This window comes from Drosophila kikkawai, chromosome X (assembly GCF_030179895.1).
Source record: "Drosophila kikkawai strain 14028-0561.14 chromosome X, DkikHiC1v2, whole genome shotgun sequence".
Classification (NCBI taxonomy): domain Eukaryota; kingdom Metazoa; phylum Arthropoda; class Insecta; order Diptera; family Drosophilidae; genus Drosophila; species Drosophila kikkawai.
The window spans coordinates 20,897,331-20,917,652 of record NC_091733.1 but is presented as its reverse complement, the minus strand read 5'-3'; the positions used below and the strand labels follow the sequence as shown (position 1 = coordinate 20,917,652).

General features: G+C 47.2%; 4 protein-coding genes across 5 annotated transcripts; all 4 read right to left on the bottom strand.

Moving 5' to 3' along the window:
- Positions 1 to 31: 31 nt before the first annotated feature.
- LOC108084658 (nucleolar protein dao-5) lies at positions 32 to 6,879 on the bottom strand. Of its 2 annotated transcripts, XM_017180979.3 has the most exons (8): positions 6,798 to 6,879; positions 4,938 to 5,415; positions 4,732 to 4,874; positions 3,611 to 3,940; positions 2,243 to 3,468; positions 1,863 to 2,186; positions 1,627 to 1,780; positions 32 to 1,556 (listed from the first exon to the last, which is right to left on the bottom strand). In XM_017180979.3, exons 2-8 carry the CDS (start codon positions 5,404 to 5,406, stop codon positions 390 to 392), a joined length of 3,813 nt encoding a protein of 1,270 aa, XP_017036468.1. In that variant the 5' UTR covers positions 5,407 to 5,415; positions 6,798 to 6,879; the 3' UTR covers positions 32 to 389. The 2 variants fall into 2 exon arrangements, with proteins under 2 accessions (XP_017036468.1, XP_017036469.1); XM_017180980.3 differs by lacking the exon at positions 3,611 to 3,940 and having other exon boundaries at positions 33 to 1,556.
- Positions 6,880 to 7,076: 197 nt separating this feature from the next.
- LOC108084688 (zinc finger protein 865) lies at positions 7,077 to 9,804 on the bottom strand. The gene is made up of 4 exons (XM_017181024.3): positions 9,064 to 9,804; positions 7,844 to 8,991; positions 7,564 to 7,780; positions 7,077 to 7,505 (listed from the first exon to the last, which is right to left on the bottom strand). Exons 1-4 carry the CDS (start codon positions 9,241 to 9,243, stop codon positions 7,275 to 7,277), a joined length of 1,776 nt encoding a protein of 591 aa, XP_017036513.2. The 5' UTR covers positions 9,244 to 9,804; the 3' UTR covers positions 7,077 to 7,274.
- A 919-nt stretch (positions 9,805 to 10,723) lies between these two features.
- Naa30A (N(alpha)-acetyltransferase 30 A) lies at positions 10,724 to 13,308 on the bottom strand. Its single transcript, XM_017181010.3, has 3 exons — positions 11,997 to 13,308; positions 11,689 to 11,934; positions 10,724 to 11,626 (listed from the first exon to the last, which is right to left on the bottom strand). Exons 1-3 carry the CDS (start codon positions 12,774 to 12,776, stop codon positions 11,462 to 11,464), a joined length of 1,191 nt encoding a protein of 396 aa, XP_017036499.1. The 5' UTR covers positions 12,777 to 13,308; the 3' UTR covers positions 10,724 to 11,461.
- A 4,195-nt stretch (positions 13,309 to 17,503) lies between these two features.
- Positions 17,504 to 19,517, bottom strand: LOC108084637 (uncharacterized). Its single transcript, XM_017180924.1, has 3 exons — positions 19,511 to 19,517; positions 19,370 to 19,430; positions 17,504 to 17,960 (listed from the first exon to the last, which is right to left on the bottom strand). The coding sequence occupies exons 1-3, from the start codon at positions 19,515 to 19,517 to the stop codon at positions 17,504 to 17,506; spliced, it is 525 nt and encodes a 174-aa protein (XP_017036413.1).
- Between the last annotated feature and the right edge of the window lie 805 nt (positions 19,518 to 20,322).

Genomic DNA, 20,322 nt, shown 5'->3' with positions numbered 1-20,322 from the left:
TAATTTTAGGTTAATTACACCTTTGTCTTTATTAGTTTCTTTCTTTTGTTTTTTTTTTTTTTTTTTTTTTTGTATTATACATTCATTGTGTTTGCTTTTACACAGCATTGCTGTGGCGTCTTAGCTTATTAATAAACTAAGGTAAACAAGGTTTTCCAGGTGTTAGATTTGCCAAAACCCACCTCGAGGAGACGGGCCAGACAGGAACAAAAATAAAAGAAAAACTCCAAATTAAAAAATTAACCTCCCATTTTCGAATCGCTTAGTGTGTAAGGTGATGATGGCTCGTGAAGACTCAGTCTTGACTTTCTCTGCTACTGGGTTAATGTGTGGGTGATGGGGTGGTTTCTCTTTACTTAACTAACTTATACAATTTCCTGATCCTCAGGCTAGGTGCTCTCGGTGACGCCGGGCTTGAGGAACTGCACATTTGTGGTCTCCGACATGGCCACCTTGGCCACCGATAGATACCCAATGGGCATCATTTCGTTGAGTATCGCCTCCAGACGCTCGACGGGCAGAAAGGCCACGCACTGGGTGTGCTCCTCCTCCTGGCAATTATCCTCCGGCGAGCAGTGATTGAGGGCATCGCCATAGGGTATGCCCGGCACAGGACGCTGCACTGGTATCACGTTCTTCTGGGTTCCCTTGTACAGATTCTCGGTGGCACTCAGCAGCTGGGTAACCAGGACCAAACGAAATACCGCCAAGTGATTCGCATTATCCCTGATGGCCTGCATCACGGCATTGGTCATGGTCGCCGTATTGTGCAGGCACTTGGGCGCCAGCAGTAGATGCGTTACAGTTCCGCAGCTGGCTAGGAGTTGGCCAAATCCACTATCCACATCCACGTTGATCAGCTCGAGGCGTTGCACGCCGCCAGCTAGGGACAAACCACGCAAAATCTCATCCACCGGAAACATGGCCATGGCCCGATGATCGTTCTCAATGCGTACCGTGTGCAGGGCCTTCAGGCAGGGCAGCACCTCGCGTCCGAGCTGCTCATGGTTTAGGTACTCACAGGAGCCCAATCCCAGAACCTGCAGGCGGGTCAGCAGCTTCAGTTGCATGAGGTCCAACTGTTGCAAATTGGCCACACCACGGATGCTCAGTTCGGTGAGGTGGCTCAAGTTCTGCACGGCGTTAATGTGAAGGGCTTGAGCCTTTGGATGCGTCATATTAATACGGAGCACACGCAATTTCCGCATCCTCTCTAGCCGGCCCAAATGCAGGTGGGAGCTCACACAGGTCGTTCGCAGCTCTTGCAGCTGCGGCAGGCTGGTTAGGACCAGCTTTAGGAACTCATTGGTGGTGGCATCGGTGCGCAGTGAACGCAATGACTTCACTATGCGCAATTCACCTGTAAAACGCAGCTTTGGCGTGGTCATAATCACGCCCATCATGTCCAGCTCGCGAGTGCGATGGCGGGCCATTTCCGTAAGCAATTTAATCCAATTGCCGACATACGTATCCCGCAATATGACCTTGTTCCAGACGCGATTATCGCGACTAACCATGGCCCAGGTGGTGCACACCTGCGATATGGTTACACGTTCCTGAGGGAAGAAACAAAAATAGCTATTAATCTATTGAAAAAAAAACTAAGGAGGATTATATGCTACTTACCTTCATGTTTAGGGTTTTCATTACAGCAGCCAGCACATTGACCCCTATGTGGGCATCGTTGAGGCTTATGGCCAGCGTCTGGCCCATTCTCTTGTCCTGGATGCGCTTCCTGTAAATCCGATCGTAGCTGGTCAGGTCTGGCAGGCGTGGCACCCTGTATAAAGTTGAAAATTCCCTCAAAAGTTAGTTAAAGACGATTTGTAAAATTCCCATTTTTTGGAAGGGAACCGACTCACAGTTTCACAAGTGGCGGCTGCGGTGGACCACGTACAAAAATAGCCTTGCGTCCACCAATTACCACCACATCCATATCCCTCAAAGGGCGATACTCCTGCTCCTGCTCCTGCTCAAAGAGGTGAGATGGTGGCATTTGGCCCGGCAGCTCTATTTCCTCGGCTATTTCCATGGCGCTGCCACTGCTACTGGGGGTATCATCATTATCCTCCTCGGTGTCGTCAGAAACCTCAAAAACATCCACTGGCAGAGCCACAGGTTGCTGCTGTTGCTGCTCGATCTCAGACTCACGTTCCTTCTCGCTGCTCGACACCTTGTAAACCTTGCTGTAAGTGGACATTAAGATTAGTCTATGAGAGATCTCAAGTAGCTGCCCACCTACCTTTGCTTGCGCGAGACGGCAACTGCCAGATTCCCACCATTGCTTGACAATGTACTACGCACTTTACCCTTCACCGCCGCCGTGGAAGTCCATCCCTCGCTGGGTGGACTGGCACCCTTTGGTACCTTGGGCTTGGGCACACGCTTTCCGGTCACAGCCAGATCCTGCTCCTGCGACGCCTCGTTCTGCTTGGACCGGTACAAGGCAGGCGTAGCGCGCCGCACTACCTCATACTGGGGACCCACCTCCTGCGATGCACGTTGGAAGCAGAAATGTTGTATGGTCAGATCGCCCTCCAGCAGGGGTATAATATCCTCGCGGGAACGCAGTTTCCGACCACTGGGTGAGATGAAAAAGACGTCGCCGGTGCGACGCTTGGGATTGCCCAGGCTGGGCAAGACGAGTTCGCGACGCCAGCCATAGGAGAAGGGCAGCCGATAAAACTCATCGGTGGCCTTTAGCTTCACTGTAGTCATCATGGTGTTGTTGTTGTTGGGCAGCAATTTCATCTTTATTTCGCTTGGAGGAGGCTCATCCAGGCCTAGAGGGGGAGTCTCCGCTACGCTTAGCAGAGGCGGCTCTGCTACGCTTAGAGGTGAAGGCTCCGCTTCGCCTGGAGGAGCAGGCTCTGCTACGTCCAGAGGGTGAGTCTCAGCTATGCCTGCAAGAGCAGGCTCTTCTGCTACGCCTGGAGGAGGAGTCTCCTCTATGCCTTGAGGAAGAGGCTCCGCTACGCTCGGAGATGGCACCTCAGGCTCTGCTACCTTTGGATAAACCACCTCGGGTTCCACTGCATTAGGAGAAGGCGTCTCGGACTTGGTTACGCTTAGAGGCGGCTGCGAATTGGTCTCCTCCTCTTGGCTCCGCTCCTCTTTCTTGGCCAAAGTTTTTGGTGACCCCAGGTTGTCATCAATCAACGAATCCTGGCTCTTAGAGCGGCTGGTCGTCGCCTGCTCGTGCTTAGGTAGCGTATCTTGAATATCCAGGGACATGGAACGAGACAAGGAACGAACAGGTGGCTCATTCTTCTGGCGCTTGGACAATGGCGGCGCCAGTTGATCCTTCTCTTTAGCCGTAGTTTTCTCATTAGGATGCTCGTCCTCTTCCTCCTGCTTGACCTGGTTTTCTAGTGGCATGCCTTGACGCTTGCCACCGAGGCTCGAGGTACTGGAATCAGCAGCAACCTGTGGCTGTGGCTCCTTGGAATCATCTTCAACGCTCTTCTCCTAGACGGGGGGAACAACAAAAGCGGTAGAAAAGGTCAATGGTTAGTGGTTGGAGTGATTTTCCCCCGGCTCAAAGCATGGGTTTAGTGTTCGGGGTCTCCTCGTGGTGGTCTAGCTCTGTGAATGCTGTTGGGGAGCTTACACGGAAAGTGGCTGCTGCGTCCCAGTTGGAACTGTTACTAGCTGTTGTCGTTGTTAGATTTGTACTAGTTGTGGTTGGTGGTGGTTCATGTTCAGGTACTAGTCCTGTTTCTGGTCCTGGTGTCAGATTCCTATTCAGTTCAGAGTTGGGAGACAGAGAGGACTCGATCGGCGATGGAGACGTTGCTAGCGACTGCGGCTGCTGCTGCTGCGGCTGAGGATTTCGAGTCGGCTCTGCTGCTGCGGCTGCTACTGCTGCCTCCGATCCCTGTGCCTCTCTAGGATACACCATTAGACCACGTCTGCTTAGGGCCAGCAGCTCGTCGGACGTCTGGATATGGTTATGGTTGTTGGTCGAGGTTGAGGCGAGTTGAGATGGCAGACGGAGTCGGAGTTTGAGGCGGAGGCGGGCACAGGATACATACAATAATACAGAACAAACAAAATCATGTCCGCATTCTACATACAGAGCACTAACACACACCCAAGCACACAGAAATGGGAGCAACACAGCAGGCATAAGCGTCTCTGTATACCAGAACACACCTGGGGGTGGTGTCCCCCAAGGATAATGCCACGGGAACGGTCACAGTTCACAGATTTCAATCTGAAACTGTGCTATATTCAGGTGGCACTCGTTTTTTTGAATGTGTATCGGGAGTATAAGTCCGATATCGAAAATTTGGGAATTAAATTTGAAAAAAATCGATATGAAAAAAAATTCGATAAATAATTCTAAATTTGTGATATATCTACAAGTGAGTTTGATGTATCATTTAAAAAAATATTTAAATAGTAAACATTAAGCCACAAATTCAAAATCTGTAATTAAATTTTTTCCTTTTTTAACGATTATTTTATTTTTATGACCATTTAAATATTTTGAAAAAGCTTCGATATATCTAACATATGACCGACTTATTATGAAAATAAAAATTATTTTGGCAAAAATAAATTAACATAAAAAAACTACAAAATACAAGAGAATCTCCGGAAATTAGCCAGTTTCTGGTTATACAGAGGAATAATCTCAAAGCCTGCACAGACAGCAGCAGACACGCCGCTCTTCCTGTCTCTGTCTCCCTCTCTCTCTCGCCCAACCCAACACCATTTGCTACTCACCTGCGCATCCAGCTCGGGATTGCTATCCAAAACTTTGTCTGTGGTTTTGGACAGGTTGGGGTAGAGCCCAGTCCAGCCAATGAGATCGCTGTCATATGAGCTACGATGCCAGTGTCTCTTCTTTTTCTTCTTCTTGCGAGATCCTGAATTAATTTTATTTTATTAAATAATATCTGTTTATTTTGTAGATTTTCATGAACTCTTACCATTGGAAGTGCCAGCCTGCTGCTGATCATTATCTGTGTTGCTGTGATTATGCCCATTCATATGCGGCGACGAGGAGGAGCTGGTTGTGGTTGTTGTTGTTGTGTCCTCTAGCTCGCTGAGGGACATTCCCCGGGCCATGGCATTAGCATTGGACACTAGGACGCGATCGCGCATGCTGGAGAGTCGCCGCACACCATCACCGTGGGAGCTGCTGCGACTGTCTGTGGAACTGTGCCCGGCGCTGGGACGGCGCATGTGGTGGTGGTTGCCCAGTTGGCCAGACGAGTGGTGTTGCGAGTGTCCGTGTCCGTGTCCTCCAAGAAAGTGGCCACTTTCGTGTCCATTGCTGGTAGAAGGACGTTCGACAGGAGGCGTGGTCGAGGGCTGCGACATGGACTCACTCCCGGAGCTGGACTTTTCACGCTTTCTTGCAGGTGACATCGACGGTATGTCGTCGGGTGCACTCATGGTCGCTCTCTGGCAAAGAGAAAGAAATGAGGATCAGTGAAGTAGAGCTGGGAAACTATCGATGGTACTATCGAGGTATCGACTTTTTCCTTTTTTTGAGCCACCATCGATAGTTTTTTATCACTATCGATAGTACGGGACTATTTTTATATCTCTGCTTTGTTGCTGAAATTTAGTAAGAAAAATGCAAACAAATATATATATATATGTATATATATATTTTTTTTTTTATAATAAAAATGTATTCTAAATTAACTTAAATTGGAGTTGGTGGTGAAAAATATTAACTGAATCTCAAAAGAAAGGGTGCGTCTACGCCACGTCTTCAGAGTCTAAGCGTATGTTTAGCAATGGTAATACAATTTTATTTGTGCAAAGTTGCTTGGATAGAATATTTATGTTAATTACTTAGTCAAAACATATTGAATAGTATTATAATTCTATTTGAAATTGCTATAACTTTAATTTGCAAAAAGAATCGTAAAAAAACGATACTATCGATAGTATCGAATTTTCGTTTTCAAAACATCGAAAATATCGAATGGTGTCACTATCGATAGTTTCCCAGCTCTACAGTGAAGAGATATTTTCTGGTTCATAGGTCTCTTTTGCTCCCTTTCTCTACTCTTAGGAAGACTAGCGCTAGAAAGAGCTGGCAATATTAATACCGTTCTCTTCAGACTTCCAACGCGCAGTAAAGTGTAATCATTTTATTGTAAACCAACATACACACACATATACATTATGTATCTTTTCTAAACACAATCCTTTCCAAAATCAAGCTTCGACAGGGAACACTGTACTTTGAATGCAATTTTGCAAAGCGTTAAGGCTTCGTGTGTATGTATGTATGCGTGCGACAGCCTCAACAATTTTGGACCAAATTCGTGTGGGTGTGCGTGCGCGTGTGTAAGCGATGCGGCGGTTTGTTTTTGTTCCGTTTTTGCTTTGATCGCCACCCCCTCGATTCAGTTTGTACCGGCTAGCGGAAAGAAAAAAAAACACTCACTTTCGCACTCTCTCACACTCATAGACAGAGACGGCGCCGACACGCACACAAAGACATAAATTATATTCACACATTCAACATGGAATTGGACATGGCCCGGGGCAAGAACGATCCTGTTGCACTTCACAAGCTCCACTTCAGAGTGTGTGTGTGGGCTATGGTGGAATAGGCAAAGATTAATGCTAAAAAGAGGGGAACCCTTTGGAATAGTCAATTTTTCGCATTTTCCTTTGCATCGCCATTCTCAAGCGGCGTTCCGCTAATTGTCTGCCTGAGTGTGCGTGCCGCCGTTGATGGTTTACTTGGTTTTAATAACACGTTCATGCAGGCGCAAGTTGCGCTTTTCACGGCTAAAGTTAGAATTGTTGTGTTTACAACTTACCAGCTATTTTAAGCACAAATTTGCAACAAATTGGAGCACTTTTGTCGAAGTTAAACGTAAGTGTGACCAAGGCTTTCCTCCTAAAAAATCTCAAATTGTTGAAATTTCCACCTAAAAAATACAGCATTTTTTCTTTTATTATTAGCCGTATGACACTGGCGCATTAATTAGAGACTTCATTAAAGATTTGACAGCGCTAGTGCTTTTTTTTTTTAAATATTATCCAAATTCATGAAATCCTATCCTTTCGAAATTTCCCAATATACAAACTCGCTTGGCTGAAATGAATGTGTTTACTTTATAACCAGATCCAAATCCAACTGGTCAAGGCATTATAGAGAACGAGAAGAGTATACACAAAAGTGGCGCTGGCCGGAACTGGAGTTTACGAATCTTGGGATAAGTACATCGGTGTAATGGCTAATATACATACATATCTATATGCAAAAAAATAAGTATACTTGTAATAGATATAACCTAGACAGCGGCCGGCCCTCCCTGGCAGACACTGGGCAGCTGCTGCTCCTGCTGTGGCTGCTGCTGCTCCTGAGCACCCGCCTTGGCCGCTGAGCGCGTTGCTCGCGACCGCTCCCATTCCGCTTTGTGCTTGCGCTTGGTATGGTGGTACATGTTGGACTTGGACCGGAACTCCGTGGGGCAGAAGGCGCAGGTGTGCAGCTTGACGCCCGTGTGCGTGGCAAAGTGCTCCTGGAGAGATAGAGAGCGATTACATGTCGGATTAGGGTGAGCTGCTGCTGGTACTCACCTCCAGGTAGCGCTTCATCTTGAAGCACTTGCCGCACACGTCACAGGCGTACTTGGGCTTGCTCAGGCAGCGATGGTTCTGGCCGGGCAGCTCGCCGCAGTTGGGACAGATCAAGGAGATGGGTGCGGCGGCCTGGATGGACGTCGTCGTTGGCGGCGGCGGGGGGTTGTGCCGTCGCTTGTCCAGGGCTCGTCTATCTGCCTCCGCTGGCGGGGAGCTGCAAGAGACGCCAGAACTAATGCCCAAGCTCCTTTTCTCTCTCTCTTGGCGTGAGACCTACCTGTAGGGATCGCCCAGTATAGAACCTGTCGTCGTCGTTGTCGTTGTGGTAGTGGCTGCACCATGCGAACTAACCACTGCGGCCGCAGCCGCCGTTGCCGACATGACGGCGAAGAGCTGGTCCTGCTGCTGCTGCTGCTGGAGGAGACTCGCGCACAGGCGCTGCTGCAGGCTGTCTGGCTGAACGGAGGCACTGCCGCCGGTGAGCGTTGAGGCGGCGGCGGCAGCCACCACGGCAGCAGCCACTGCATTGTAGTTGGCCAATATCAGCTCGTTCTCCTTGAGACGCTTCTGTGGCAGATCCTCGTCGCTGGCATCGCTGCCCTCCGTGTGCTGCACCTTCTTGGGCGAGTGGGTCTTGCGGCGGCTGGAACGGGTGCGGGATACCCGGCTAGCCGATGATGGCGGTGCCTTGGTCATGGTCAGATTGATGGCCTCGCCGGGTTCGCTTTTTATCACGGACAGTGGTAGAGGCTGCTGTTGGATGCTGGGAGGTGATGGCTGTGGCGCCTTCGTCACAGGAGCAGGAGTTGACGCGGGCACGAGAGAGACAGAAACTGCTGACGGAGCGGGGACAGGGGCAGGAGCAGTCATAGGAGCTGGCTCCTCCGCCGGCTCCAGTTTCACCTCGCCACCAAGCACTGCTCCCTGATTCTGCGACCTGGCCGCATCCCGCTCCTCGCGAGCCTTCAGCCACTGGGTGGTATGCTTGCTCTTGACGTGCGTGTACATATTGGAGCGACACCGAAAGGCCATCTCACAGTAGGGACACGCTATGGGCCGGTCGCCCGTGTGCGTGGCAATGTGCTCCTCGAGGTAGCGCCGCATCTTGAAGGACTTCTCGCAGAACATGCACGGGAACTTGTTGGCTGTGGTGGGCGTTGTAACCGCCGCCTTTGGCTCGGTCTTCACCCAGATTTCGGGGAACTCCGGCTCCAGAATCAGATGTGCAGTGTGCGGCTCCAGCTGTGCGTCCGGCTCCCCGCCGCCGCCGTCCTCCGACCAATTGACATCGCAGTCGATTTCCAAGAACTGGCTGCAGAGCGTCGTCTGCTTTAGCTCCACCAGCTTCCAGAAGTTGTGGAAGCTCTCCAGCTGGGCACAGCACTCGGTGCAGATGCAGGTGGAGATGGCGTCGTCGCGCGACAGCTGCAGGAGAGACCAGAAGAGAGCGATAATTAGTGGAGCCTAGAGGAGACCTAGGCAAGGGGAGACACCCACGCAGAGGTACAAGTGGATCGAGATCAGTTGCACCAAGTAGCTTTCCGGCATCGCCTTGCCGCTGGCCCCGTCGTCCTGGCTGTCGTCCGCCTCGGCGGGCGCGCTGCCTGCGCCGGCGCCGCCGAACAGCAGCACCGCGTTCTGCTCGTCCAGCGCGTTCAGACACAGGCGACAGATCATTTTTATTCTAGATTTTATTATTCCTTTCGCTCTAGAGCTGGGAAACTATCGATGGTACTATCGAGGTATCGACTTTTTCCTTTTTTTGAGCCACCATCGATAGTTTTTTATCACTATCGATAGTACGGGACTATTTTTATATCTCTGCTTTGTTGCTGAAATTTAGTAAGAAAAATGCAAACAAATATATATATATATGTATATATATATTTTTTTTTTTATAATAAAAATGTATTCTAAATTAACTTAAATTGGAGTTGGTGGTGAAAAATATTAACTGAATCTCAAAAGAAAGGGTGCGTCTACGCCACGTCTTCAGAGTCTAAGCGTATGTTTAGCAATGGTAATACAATTTTATTTGTGCAAAGTTGCTTGGATAGAATATTTATGTTAATTACTTAGTCAAAACATATTGAATAGTATTATAATTCTATTTGAAATTGCTATAACTTTAATTTGCAAAAAGAATCGTAAAAAAACGATACTATCGATAGTATCGAATTTTCGTTTTCAAAACATCGAAAATATCGAATGGTGTCACTATCGATAGTTTCCCAGCTCTATTTCGCTCCACCATCTAGTTTGTGTTCAGCGTGACCGCGCCGGACAGATCGAAATATACCATTTATCCCTCAGAAATATACTAAAATATACCATTTCATATTTCAAAATATACCACTGAAATACCATAAAAAATGTCAGTTAAAACGCCTGAATATTTGAAGTTCGTGTACAATTATATTTAAAAAATATACATTAAAAATATTTATAGTTACCTGTTCCAGCTGTTTTCAGGTCCAATCAGCTGGCATGTGTGGTCGTAAAAAGCATATCTTTATCTGCTTTATAAGGTGTCGCTCCTACATAAAAATATAAAATAAATAAATAAAATTTTTTAAACAAGTGCAAGTACTTAAGCCGCATCCTTCCAATTTCGCTTTCTTTGCGCTTAAGCAGTTCAGGATGAACTGGTTTGATTTATTCTAATTTTTTTTATTATGATTCTTACCTCGACGGCCTGCCGCTGTCCTTGCCCTAGGTCTCCTGCTTAAATTGTTCCTTATGTCCTGGGGCGGGGTCGGGGATGACGGCTGGAGTTACAGTTGGGCAGGGACTGGGGAATGGACTTGACAATGAAAACCTGGGTATGGTTATAGAGATGGCGAAGAGGGAGGGGGAGGAAAGCTTGGAATTCCAGGAGCCGGGCGAATCGAACTTGGAATGCCAGGAGCCGGACTGGGACTGGGGAAAACGAGAGGGGGAGGGGAAGCAGGACTTGGAATTCCAGGAGCCAGGCGAATCGGATTTGGAATTGCAGGAGCCAGGCGAATAGATCTTGGAATTGCAGGAGCCGGGCGAATCGGACTTGGAATTGCAGGAGACGGACTGGGACTGGAAGAAACGAGAGGGAGAGGGAAGATGGACTTGGAATTCTTTCGAGTTTGTTTTTAATCACTACGAAATTTAATAAAAATAGAGATTTCGTTTTTTTTTATAATTGAAGTTTTTATTGCGTTCTTTCAATGTTACTCGGGATTCACCGCATCCTCTTCCTTATCTTAAGCTGTAATCCATTATCTGTAAGCCGTCATCTGAATCTGTGCCCGTGTCCTTCTTTTTTGTTCCGATTCGTGTTCATTCCTGATATACATGTTCTGTTTTGTTCAATCTTTTTACAAACTTTGATTCTTTCAATGTTCAAATGTTTTCTAGCTCTGAAATTGTGTGTGTTGTGTGCTGGATGGCGTGTGCTGGTGCTGCTTGTTGTTCTTGTTTCTCGTAGGCCTATTCTCTAGATTGATTTTGTAAAGATTGTTTAATGTACATAACTAATTGCTCGCTTACGATTTTAATGTGTATAATTTTATGCATGTAAATCACGTATTGCATACAAAATTGCCTTCTGTAAAATTAATAAAATTTTGGGTCCGTTTGATCGCTGCCAATTTGCAATCGCTTAAGTTTGTAATCTGTTCTTCTCTATAATAATAATCGATAATAAAATAATGTACAATTGAAAGAGAGGCGGGCAGGATAAACAAGGATATGGGGCGAGGGAGCAGGGAGGGGGATTGCAAAAAAAAAAAATAATATTTAGAAGCTGGTGCTACGATGGTTCCTAGTTGAATAGGTACAAAAAAGAGAGGGCGCCACCTGCTCCACACATCTTCCGGCGGCTACTTTAGACAACAATTTCAACGGCAGCCGCCGGCGCCACTCATCTAAACCAGAGCTTCAGCCGCAGCGCGTCCACGCCATTCAAATAGTATCGAAACAGCCGCTTATCACGCACAAAGCCCAGGTTCTCGTACAGACGCAAAGCCGGCTCGTTACGCATCTCCGTCTCCAGCACCACCTCGTCGGCATTGTCCGCCAGCATGGCCTGTGATGGATAACAAACAAGGATACAAGTTGGTTTTATCAGGGTCTGGGTCATGCTCCTACCTCTATCGCCTTGGTAACCAAGGTAGTGCCGATCTTAAGCTTGCGGTACTCTTTGCGCACCGCCAGCATGGCTATGTAGCCTCGCCGCACATTCATGTGCATGTCCAGCTTGCACACGATGGCGCCCACGTACTGATTGTCGTGCGAGGCGAGGAAGCAGAGTTTTGGCCAATTGTAGATAAAGTAGCGGTACGTGTATATCGAGTACGGCTCAGATAGCTCCGCCTGGATCAGTCGCATGATGTCCTGCAAGATGCGAGTGGGGGATTAGAGAGGGGGGAGATACCCTAGGAACCCTACAAACTCACATGCATTTGGTGCTCGGCCTCGTACTCCTTGTACACAATCTCGTCCGCTGAAATGTTGGGAGGTGGTGGCAGCAGCTCCTGGGGTTCCGCTGGGGAGACGCTGGTAGCAGCTGCAGGAGCAGCAGTTGCTGTGACAGCCTTTGCCGAAGTGGAGGGCAGCTCCTCCTGGCCACTGATGCTCCCCGTGGCAGCTACTCCTCCACCCTCTCCTGTTGTTAATGTTGTGGCGTTGCGTGTTGTTGTGTTGGCAGTGCTTTTGATTGTGGCTGTTATGGACTCCTCCTTTGCATCCTTCTCCACCTCCTCCTGCTGCTCCTTTTCCTTCTCCTGTGAATCATCCTTTATACGCTTGTGGCTGCTGCTGCTGCTGTTGTTGTTGTTGCTGCTGTCCACATTGTTTTTGTGGTTTACGGACCCGCTGCTAATGTTGTTGTTGCTGCTCCGTATGTGGTTATTGTTGCCATTGCTATGACCATGTGCATGGCCATTGTGGGCGGTGGCCTCCAAATAAAAGCCAGTCGTTTCCTCCGGCGTGTAGCCAGGCGTTTTGTCCGGCCCATAGCCAAGGCCAGTGCATAGCTGCAGCTGCTCCAGAAGGCCCTGCAGCTCTTTCACCGACTCACACCCATTGCTGGCCAGCTGGTCCTCCTGCTTCTCCTCTTTGCCTGGACCTGGGCCTGGCTTCTCCGCCTTCTTTTTGTTCTTGCACTTTTTCTTTCCGGCCGCTGCTGGTGCTGCTGGAGCTGTTGCTGGTGCTGCAGCTGCCTGGGCATCCGCCATCCTAGCCTGGAGCTGAACCTGGTTGGGGACACACACACACCACACACAAACACACGGAAGAGGGAGTAGCAAATGAGTTGCCAGGAGCTGTGAACCGCCGAATGGGTCAGCGGGACTGGGACTGGTCGTCTGCAATGCGCTCTCTGTCAGGATTCTGGCGAGGAAGCCAACGGTAATTCGGCCTTATTTTTGGTTATATTTTCACAGTTGCTGGTTTTTCATTCACACACACACCAGCAGCACGCGCACGCACGCACGCATACACACAGAGCCAGGGGGAGCCGGAGGAGCTGCTGGCCAACTGATCTTGTGGCGCTGGCGCTAGGTGTGTGCGGGCATGCTAGACTTATGTAAAATCCGTATATCCCCCGAAAACTTCTGATTTTCCTTTTGGTCTTCGCTATGAATAAATCCACACGCACATATACACGCGCACACACATGCAGCACACACCCACACAGGTAAGCGAACAGCTGTCGGGCGAGGAGTGTTCAGTGCTGGTAAGCGTTTTTTCGAAATAAAAAGGTTGGCAGCGCTTCGATTTTTAAGTTTCGAGCCCTTGGCGTTGCCAGAATTTTAAAACTCGACCTTTTTTGACGTTATTAGCGGTAAATTTTGAAATGACTGAGCGAGAGAGCAACGCGGCGAGCGCTTTTATAGCGGATTTCTGCGCGTCGGGGTGTCGACTTGCGGAACTCTCTCGATTTGCGGTCGACTTAATTGCCGTTTGCAAGCTTAGTTTAGCTTCATATATTTGATTACAGGGCCGCTCTCCCTCTCTCTGGTTCTCGCTGGCCGCATGTGCGCGCAAAAGCAAAGCTCAAATTATAAACAAAACAGGCCAGGGTTGCCAGATCTCTGACAGAGCCAACAGCAGCAAGCAGTTTAACGAAGCAGTGCAACAGTTTTAGAGCCGTTTCTGGCGGCAAGGTGGCAGCCTCGCCGAGCGTCGGTTTTTTCAGCGCGCATTTTCGAAAAATCAGCTATCTATGGCTGATCGCGAATTATACCGATATGGGTCGAAATCGCGAGTTTCCGGCGAATCATCGGTTACCTAGATTTTTTAGGGGAAAACCCGAATTTGCCCTTCACAACACTGCCTTGAAGAAGAGTGTCAGAAGAGTGAAGACGTAAAGTTTGCCAATCTGCCGAAATCGGGCCTGAAGAAGAGCATCAGAAGAGTGAAGACGTAAACTTTTGCCAATCTCCAGAAATCGGGCTGCGACATAAAAGGATCTTTGGAAAACCCGGCCCAAGTTGTTTGCCGATCTCGTCGAAGAGGTGAGTTTTCGTCGTCAGATTTACTGCGCCCTTTCTGACGCGCCGTATCCAAACACGCCATCTTGGATGCGGTGCTTCGTCGAAAAAAGCTTAAGCGAACGATCCCCGTACAACCACGTTTTATTTAGGAAACAGGAGCATGGAGCATCTAACGGAAGAAGAGCTCTTCAACGCCGTGATCCAAGAAGAAGACGCGGAAATGGAGGAGCAAGAGCAGGAGGAACAACCCAAGCCACCAATAGTACCAGGAGACATTGGCGACGAGGATGTGCATGTAAGTGTTCTTTCAAAATTATGTCGGAACGGGCCGGATCGGCCGCCTATATCTTACAGCTGCCATAGGAACGATCGGTAGACATGAGTAGCTCTAGTGAACAATTTTACAATTTATTTAACAGATTAAAATATGGTTTTAAAAAAATTTTAAAATTATGAAATTAAAGTATTGCGTTAAAAAATTATTAAAATTTTGAAATTAAAAAATTAAATGATTAAATTATTAAAATTAAAAATTAAATAATTAAACTATTAAATAAGTCAGGGTTCACCAACAAGCAGGAAAGCCTGTAGTCCTCCACAGGGGGTAACACAATGTCTTCTAGATCGCCTGGAGACAGTTGTATCCGCTCCCACTTTTTGACGTTATTTTTAACAGTGACCTTAAAGTCGATGGTTCGACCGTTCAAGCCCGTGTGGGAATTGTCCCGAAGCCAATCGATTGGTTGGCAGAACAGCCTCTTGCACCTGTGGCGGCGCAACTCCTCATTGGAATCTGCCTTCACCGGGCAGAAGTCGCAGACGTGCTCGCCCTGGCAGATTTTATCATGGTGTCGCTGTTTGCTCCTAAAGCATATCTGGCATTGAAGTGGACCAAGCAGGTGGCGGTAAATGAAGGCTCCGGGCTCCAACACTAGCTTCTCCGCTTCTCTCTCCGCCAACCACTGGTCACTGGCCGGACGATCGGCAATGTGCGGCTCTATCGCTGCGCTATAGTTCCGAGAAAAATTGTTGTTGTGCTCCAGCGAGTTGTCCGCCAACCACTGGTCACTGGCCGGACGATCGGAATTGTTGTGTTCCAGCGAGTTGTCCGCCAACCACTGGTCACTGGCCGGACGATCGGAATTGTTGTGTTCCAGCGAGTTGTCCGCCAACCACTGGTCACTCGCCGGACAATCGGCAATGTGCGGCTCTATCGCTCTATCCTGCGAGTTGTCGTGGAGCACCTTCTTTTCCTCCTGCAACTTCGCCCTGCCCAGCGTCTTTTTCGGCTCCTGGCCTTCCTCTGGCATCGGGGCTTTCCTCTTTTCGCCGCTGTAAATGGCAGCCAACGCGGCCAGCTCCGTCAAGTTGCCCCGGAAATTGGAGCACTAGAATTTTTCCGGGTTCAATCGTTAATTGGTCGAATGCGGACATTTTTGCATATTTTTCCCAGGACTCTTCTTGCAGTTAACTTTTTACAGTTACTTTTCAAGTGACAAGTGTGACCGTTGCTGCAACTGGTGAAATCCGTAATGAGAGGCGTTAGGAGTTTTTAAGCCGACTCAGGGTCGTTGACCTCGAGCCGGCTCAAACTACTAATTAATTAATTAATTTTAATTTTTTTCTTTAGCAATCTGATTGGGAATCCAAAATACGGAAAACCACCGTTTTCCACAGTCTCATGGACCAAAATTACGTGTTGAACAAACTGAAAATGCCAGACAAGGCCGAGCAGCTGGACAGGGAATACCTGACGCTGTACAGCAACCTAGACAGGTTCAAAAGGACGCCGTTCTATATCATATTCGACGACCTGCATGTTACGGTCGGAGAATATAGATTCAAATTCCTAACGATGATAGGGACGAGCGTGGACGGCGGCCTGAGCCGGGTGCTCTCGGTGCGGCTGTCCCACAAACAAAGGAGGCTCGGCGCGACTGAGGTGGCCCTCGACCTGAGGAACCTCCTTCACGCCGGAAAGTGCCTCAAAGTGTACGACAATATAATGGCGGTGGTGAGCGATCAGTATATCTTAAACACGCAGTGTAAAAAGATCCTGACGCTCCCAATGATTCCCGACTACGACCACCTTGTAGTCACAGTCTCCCGAAAATTTTCGGTGACAGAAACCGTCCTAAAAGGGTTTTTGCAAGATTTAAAAACGAACCCCAGCCCAGACGTAGAGCGGTACCTGGAGCGGGTCCCTCAAGCAGCAAGGAACTTCTACCGCGAAATAATGCTGGAATATATGAAAGCGCTGCAGAGGATGAGGGCACACGGCACTCGCGACTTCTCGGAGGCAAACACCGTGAAGCTGGAGAACCTCGGCCGCGGCTGGAAGGGGGCAATTTCAAAGGCGTGTCGGGAGGCCGGGTCCTGCGAGCCGACCTTCGTCATTCGCCTCATCGGGCTGATAGTCGCTGAGGCCCAGGAGAGTGAGTATCTCCAGTTTATCAGCAGCATCCTCTAATAAATTGCCTTTCCAGAACACATGAGCTTGGGCCGTTAAAACTGGATCTGAAATCCGGCAGCGCTGCCACTCTGCCGCCGGATTCAAGACCGCTAATGCCTTTTCTGCCGTTTATTGGCTTAATTATCTGCTTAATCAATTGATCGATCTACTTAGAAAATATCCTTTATTCAAATCTCGGCTATAAAAAACAGTTTCGCAAATGGGCGCACTGGTCCCGTATTGCATGTGAAATTTTGTAATCCTTTAATTAAAGTTGTTGTGGGCGAGCTCCTGCATCGGCGTCGCTCGGAGCCGCGTCTGCCAGGTAAGCGTTCCGGCGTCCTAATTAGCAATCGGCATTAAAATTCAATTACCACTCTACAGCGATAACCTGCGGAGAGCATTTCAAGCGAAATGTAGCCGCCGAGATAGCCAGCGTGGCAAGGCCATTTATGAGACGGGCTGGGATGCCAGCACGCCCATCGAGAAGCCAAAGACCGAGCATATCAGCCAGCAGTAAAAGGAGCCGGACACGATCAAATCGAAGCGGGAACAGATGCGGGACAACATGCAGGACTACATTTTCACCCGCTACTTTAACTACGCCAAAAACTATGACAAGAACTTCCCCAAGGCCATGCAGCTGTACCGGGTGTTCTTTGACGGCGTCAAGGACTTCTTCGGTGACATGAAGCGCTTTCTGAAGATTGCCCGCATAGCCAACGACTCGCCACAGGGTATCCGGTTTTTCTACCGCTTCTTTGGTCACTGAAAAATATGTACAACCTGTGTGTGTGTGTTTTTGTTTGTTTAGATATAAATTAAAATATCAATAATAGTTCGATGGAGTACTTAAAAAAAATAAATAAGTATTTTAATTTAATGAATTTCTAAAAGAAATAAATGTTTCTATTTATAAATAGGGAAATATTGAGGGAGAACAGATGCCTCCACTGGTCGTCCTTGGTCCAGGAGTTATTTTACAATATGAAAAGGTACAGCACTCTCTTGGCGGTCACGTCTCGCTCCTCCTCTGCTGCAGGGCACCATGGAGCAGCCACTCGCGGCCACCTGGCTGCTGGCAACGCATCAGCAGCTCCTCCAGCTTCTGGGCCTGAGCCTGCTCCTGCAGCTCCTTCTCCCGCAGAATACTTGCAATCTCCTCCAGCACAGCCTGCCTTAGAAGATGGGGCTCATCCTCGGCTATGTGACGCCTTACGTTTACCACCAGCTCTTCGAGATGTTCATCAACTGCCCCGGGGAATAGCTCAGCCATGGCGGTGGCCAAATTAAATAGATACTCGCGATTGGGGCCACTGGGACCGGCAGAGCTAAAGATCTGCCTGGCTATGCTGGCCACCTCCCAGACATCGCCCGCATACGAGTCATTGGCCTGTGTGGCCACGTACATTATCACTTGGATGGGCGTGGTGGTGGTGGTGGTGGCTACTGGGTACTCGTGGAACTCCAGGCTGCAGCGCAATTATTATTACAAATACATATTTGCCATTTCAAGTATACAAAGTATTTCATCAATTTTATGTGTGTACATAGCTTTTTGTTTTGGTTTTAAGGTTGGTAAATATATATATTTAAATATTAAATATTAAATATTATTATTATTATTAATATTTTAAATATTATATTAAAAAGAAAATAAATAAATTTAAATAAACAAATGCTGCCTTTTCAAAACGAAAGAGTGAATACCAGAGCACGCCTGATAATATTGTTAAAATTTATTTATTTTCTTTTTATTTTTTGTGTTTTATTTTTAATTTTTTTTTTTAATTTAAATGTATTTTTTTTATTTTTAGCTTTTTAATTAATTTATTTTATATTTTATTTTTGTTTTACGTTTATTTAGTTTCTTTTTAATTTTTATTTTTGTTTTAAATTTATTTATTTTCTTTTAATTTTTTATTTTTGTTTTATTTTGGTTTTATTTTTTTTTTAATAACGAAGCAGTCATGAATTAGTTGTATTTATTTTTAGAAGATTTTAAGGAAGAGAAACGCCGTTTTTAAATATTTGAAATTAATTAAATTAAAAAATAATAAAATTAAAATAAAATTAAAATAAAATTAAATTTTGTAGCCAACAAAATACTGGATTGGTAATATTTCTGGGGGAGCAGGTGACTTTAATTCTGGCATTAAACTGATGGAGATGGAGGCTGGCTGGTGCAATTGGCAGCCTGATCGGTTTCGGATCGACACTGCCTGCATATGCATATGCCGCACTCGGAAATAAACTCGATTTGGATTGGATGGAATTGGATAATCTTGGCCACGCGATTGAATAATTTCTCGGAATTTTGCATGCGAATTTCGCATTGTATTGACCAGGCCCAAGCAACATCTCTTTTGGCCATAACAGAAGCAGTTTTGCCTTCGTTTTGTTTAGCTTGTTTGTCTATTTTACTTTTCTCTCTCCCAATCGCTATACTATATAGTTGCTGCTACTGTTGTTGTTGTTTTTGCTGTGACGAAGGTAAATCCAAAATTAGCAAAGCAAACAACGCGCGGAGAAAGTGAATGGCCGAATAAAGTAAAAGCAGCGGCGGAGAGAAGAGAGTGGAGAAACGAGAGGCGTTAACGCAGACGAGACAAGTGGCGCAGCCAACGCCTTATCACCACCGAAGCTGGCGTCCAGGCACCTGGAATCGGATGTACAGACCCAGAGAACTCGGCTTCCTTGGGGTATATCATGCAGGAATTTGGTATGGGACCTTAAGATTGATTATTTTTGCTGTTTATTGGGGTTCCGAGGTGATTACTCTTTACAGGGTATCTGGAACGGGCTTAGAGTTTCAGGGAACTCGGCTTCCTTTGGGTATATCATGCAGAAATTTGGTATGCAAGCTTGGCATTTATTCTACTTGGGATCCAAAGTGATTACTCTATACAGGGTATCCGGAGAGTCCCAGGGAACTCGACTTCCTGTGGATATATCAAACTTAAATTTGTTATGTTAGCTTAATTTTACATTCTATAGGGGTTTCTGGGTTGTAACTTCTTACCGGCCATCTCTAAGGGGTCCAGAATCTCAGAGAACTCGCGTTTTGTTGGCTTTATCAAGCTGAAATTCTTATTTCTTAAAAACAAGGTATTAAAAGTGCGACTCTGGCCTTTGGCTAGCTTAATTTTGCACATCTATGGCGCGGCATAAAAGCAATTCACATTTTGTGCGATGCTCCAAAGTTCCATTCCAAGTCCACATAGCTTTTTGGCCGTGTCATGTCGAGAGTTTATGGGGTTTTTGTCATTTTTCAGTTTTAGTTTTTTAAGTTTTCCGTTTTGTTTTTTTGTTTTCTTAGTTTTCGTTGAAATTATGTATGTTTCGGTTTCAGCTTTGGCTTTGTTGTGTGTTCCGTGTTGCAATTTCGAGTGTGTGCAAAAGGCAAAGTCAAAGCGCAAGCGCAAGCGCACCAAATGTAAAGCACTTGGGAAGGTCTCAGGTCTCAGGTCTCGGCCCCCCATCCTCCTCCTCCTGCTTTTAGCCAAAGCGGAGATCCCCAGCCCCTCCCCAGAAACGACTTAACTTGAGTGATGTGCACAAGACCGCAGACGAATTTGTCTTGTCAGCGTTAAATTGTGTCAAATGTTGTCACACACAAATGCTCCTCCTCCTCCCCCCCTCCGACTTGGCTCCTCTGCAACTGCTACTCTTCTCCCCTTCTGGCTCGCTTTGGAAAAAAGGGGCAAACACACAGAGATCTTCATGTGTGCAAATGACAAACGTTACAAATAACCGAACATCGTTTTAATTATTTCCAGCAAAGACGTGCTTCGAGTGCAAGCTTTTGATGGATTTTCTGGGAGATAGGGTTAT

Excerpts from the sequence above, each read along its gene's own strand:
- LOC108084658 (XM_017180979.3), bottom strand. The coding sequence starts at position 5,406 with ATGAGTGCACCCGACGACATACCGTCGATGTCACCTGCAAGAAAGCGT. Across the intron at positions 3,941-4,731 it reads ATCCCGAGCTGGATGCGCAG|ACGTCCGACGAGCTGCTGGC; the intron begins GTGAGTAGCAAA and ends AACCATATCCAG. Across the intron at positions 1,557-1,626 it reads TGAAAACCCTAAACATGAAG|GAACGTGTAACCATATCGCA; the intron begins GTAAGTAGCATA and ends TTCTTCCCTCAG.
- LOC108084688 (XM_017181024.3), bottom strand. The coding sequence starts at position 9,243 with ATGATCTGTCGCCTGTGTCTGAACGCGCTGGACGAGCAGAACGCGGTG. Across the intron at positions 8,992-9,063 it reads CGATCCACTTGTACCTCTGC|CTGTCGCGCGACGACGCCAT; the intron begins GTGGGTGTCTCC and ends TCTCTCCTGCAG. Across the intron at positions 7,781-7,843 it reads ATACTGGGCGATCCCTACAG|CTCCCCGCCAGCGGAGGCAG; the intron begins GTAGGTCTCACG and ends CGTCTCTTGCAG.
- Naa30A (XM_017181010.3), bottom strand. The coding sequence starts at position 12,776 with ATGGCGGATGCCCAGGCAGCTGCAGCACCAGCAACAGCTCCAGCAGCA. Across the intron at positions 11,935-11,996 it reads AGGCCGAGCACCAAATGCAT|GACATCATGCGACTGATCCA; the intron begins GTGAGTTTGTAG and ends CGCATCTTGCAG. Across the intron at positions 11,627-11,688 it reads TGGTTACCAAGGCGATAGAG|GCCATGCTGGCGGACAATGC; the intron begins GTAGGAGCATGA and ends TATCCATCACAG.
- LOC108084637 (XM_017180924.1), bottom strand. Across the intron at positions 17,961-19,369 it reads GTAATCACTTTGGATCCCAA|CCTGGAGTTCCACGAGTACC; the intron begins GTAGAATAAATG and ends ATTGCGCTGCAG.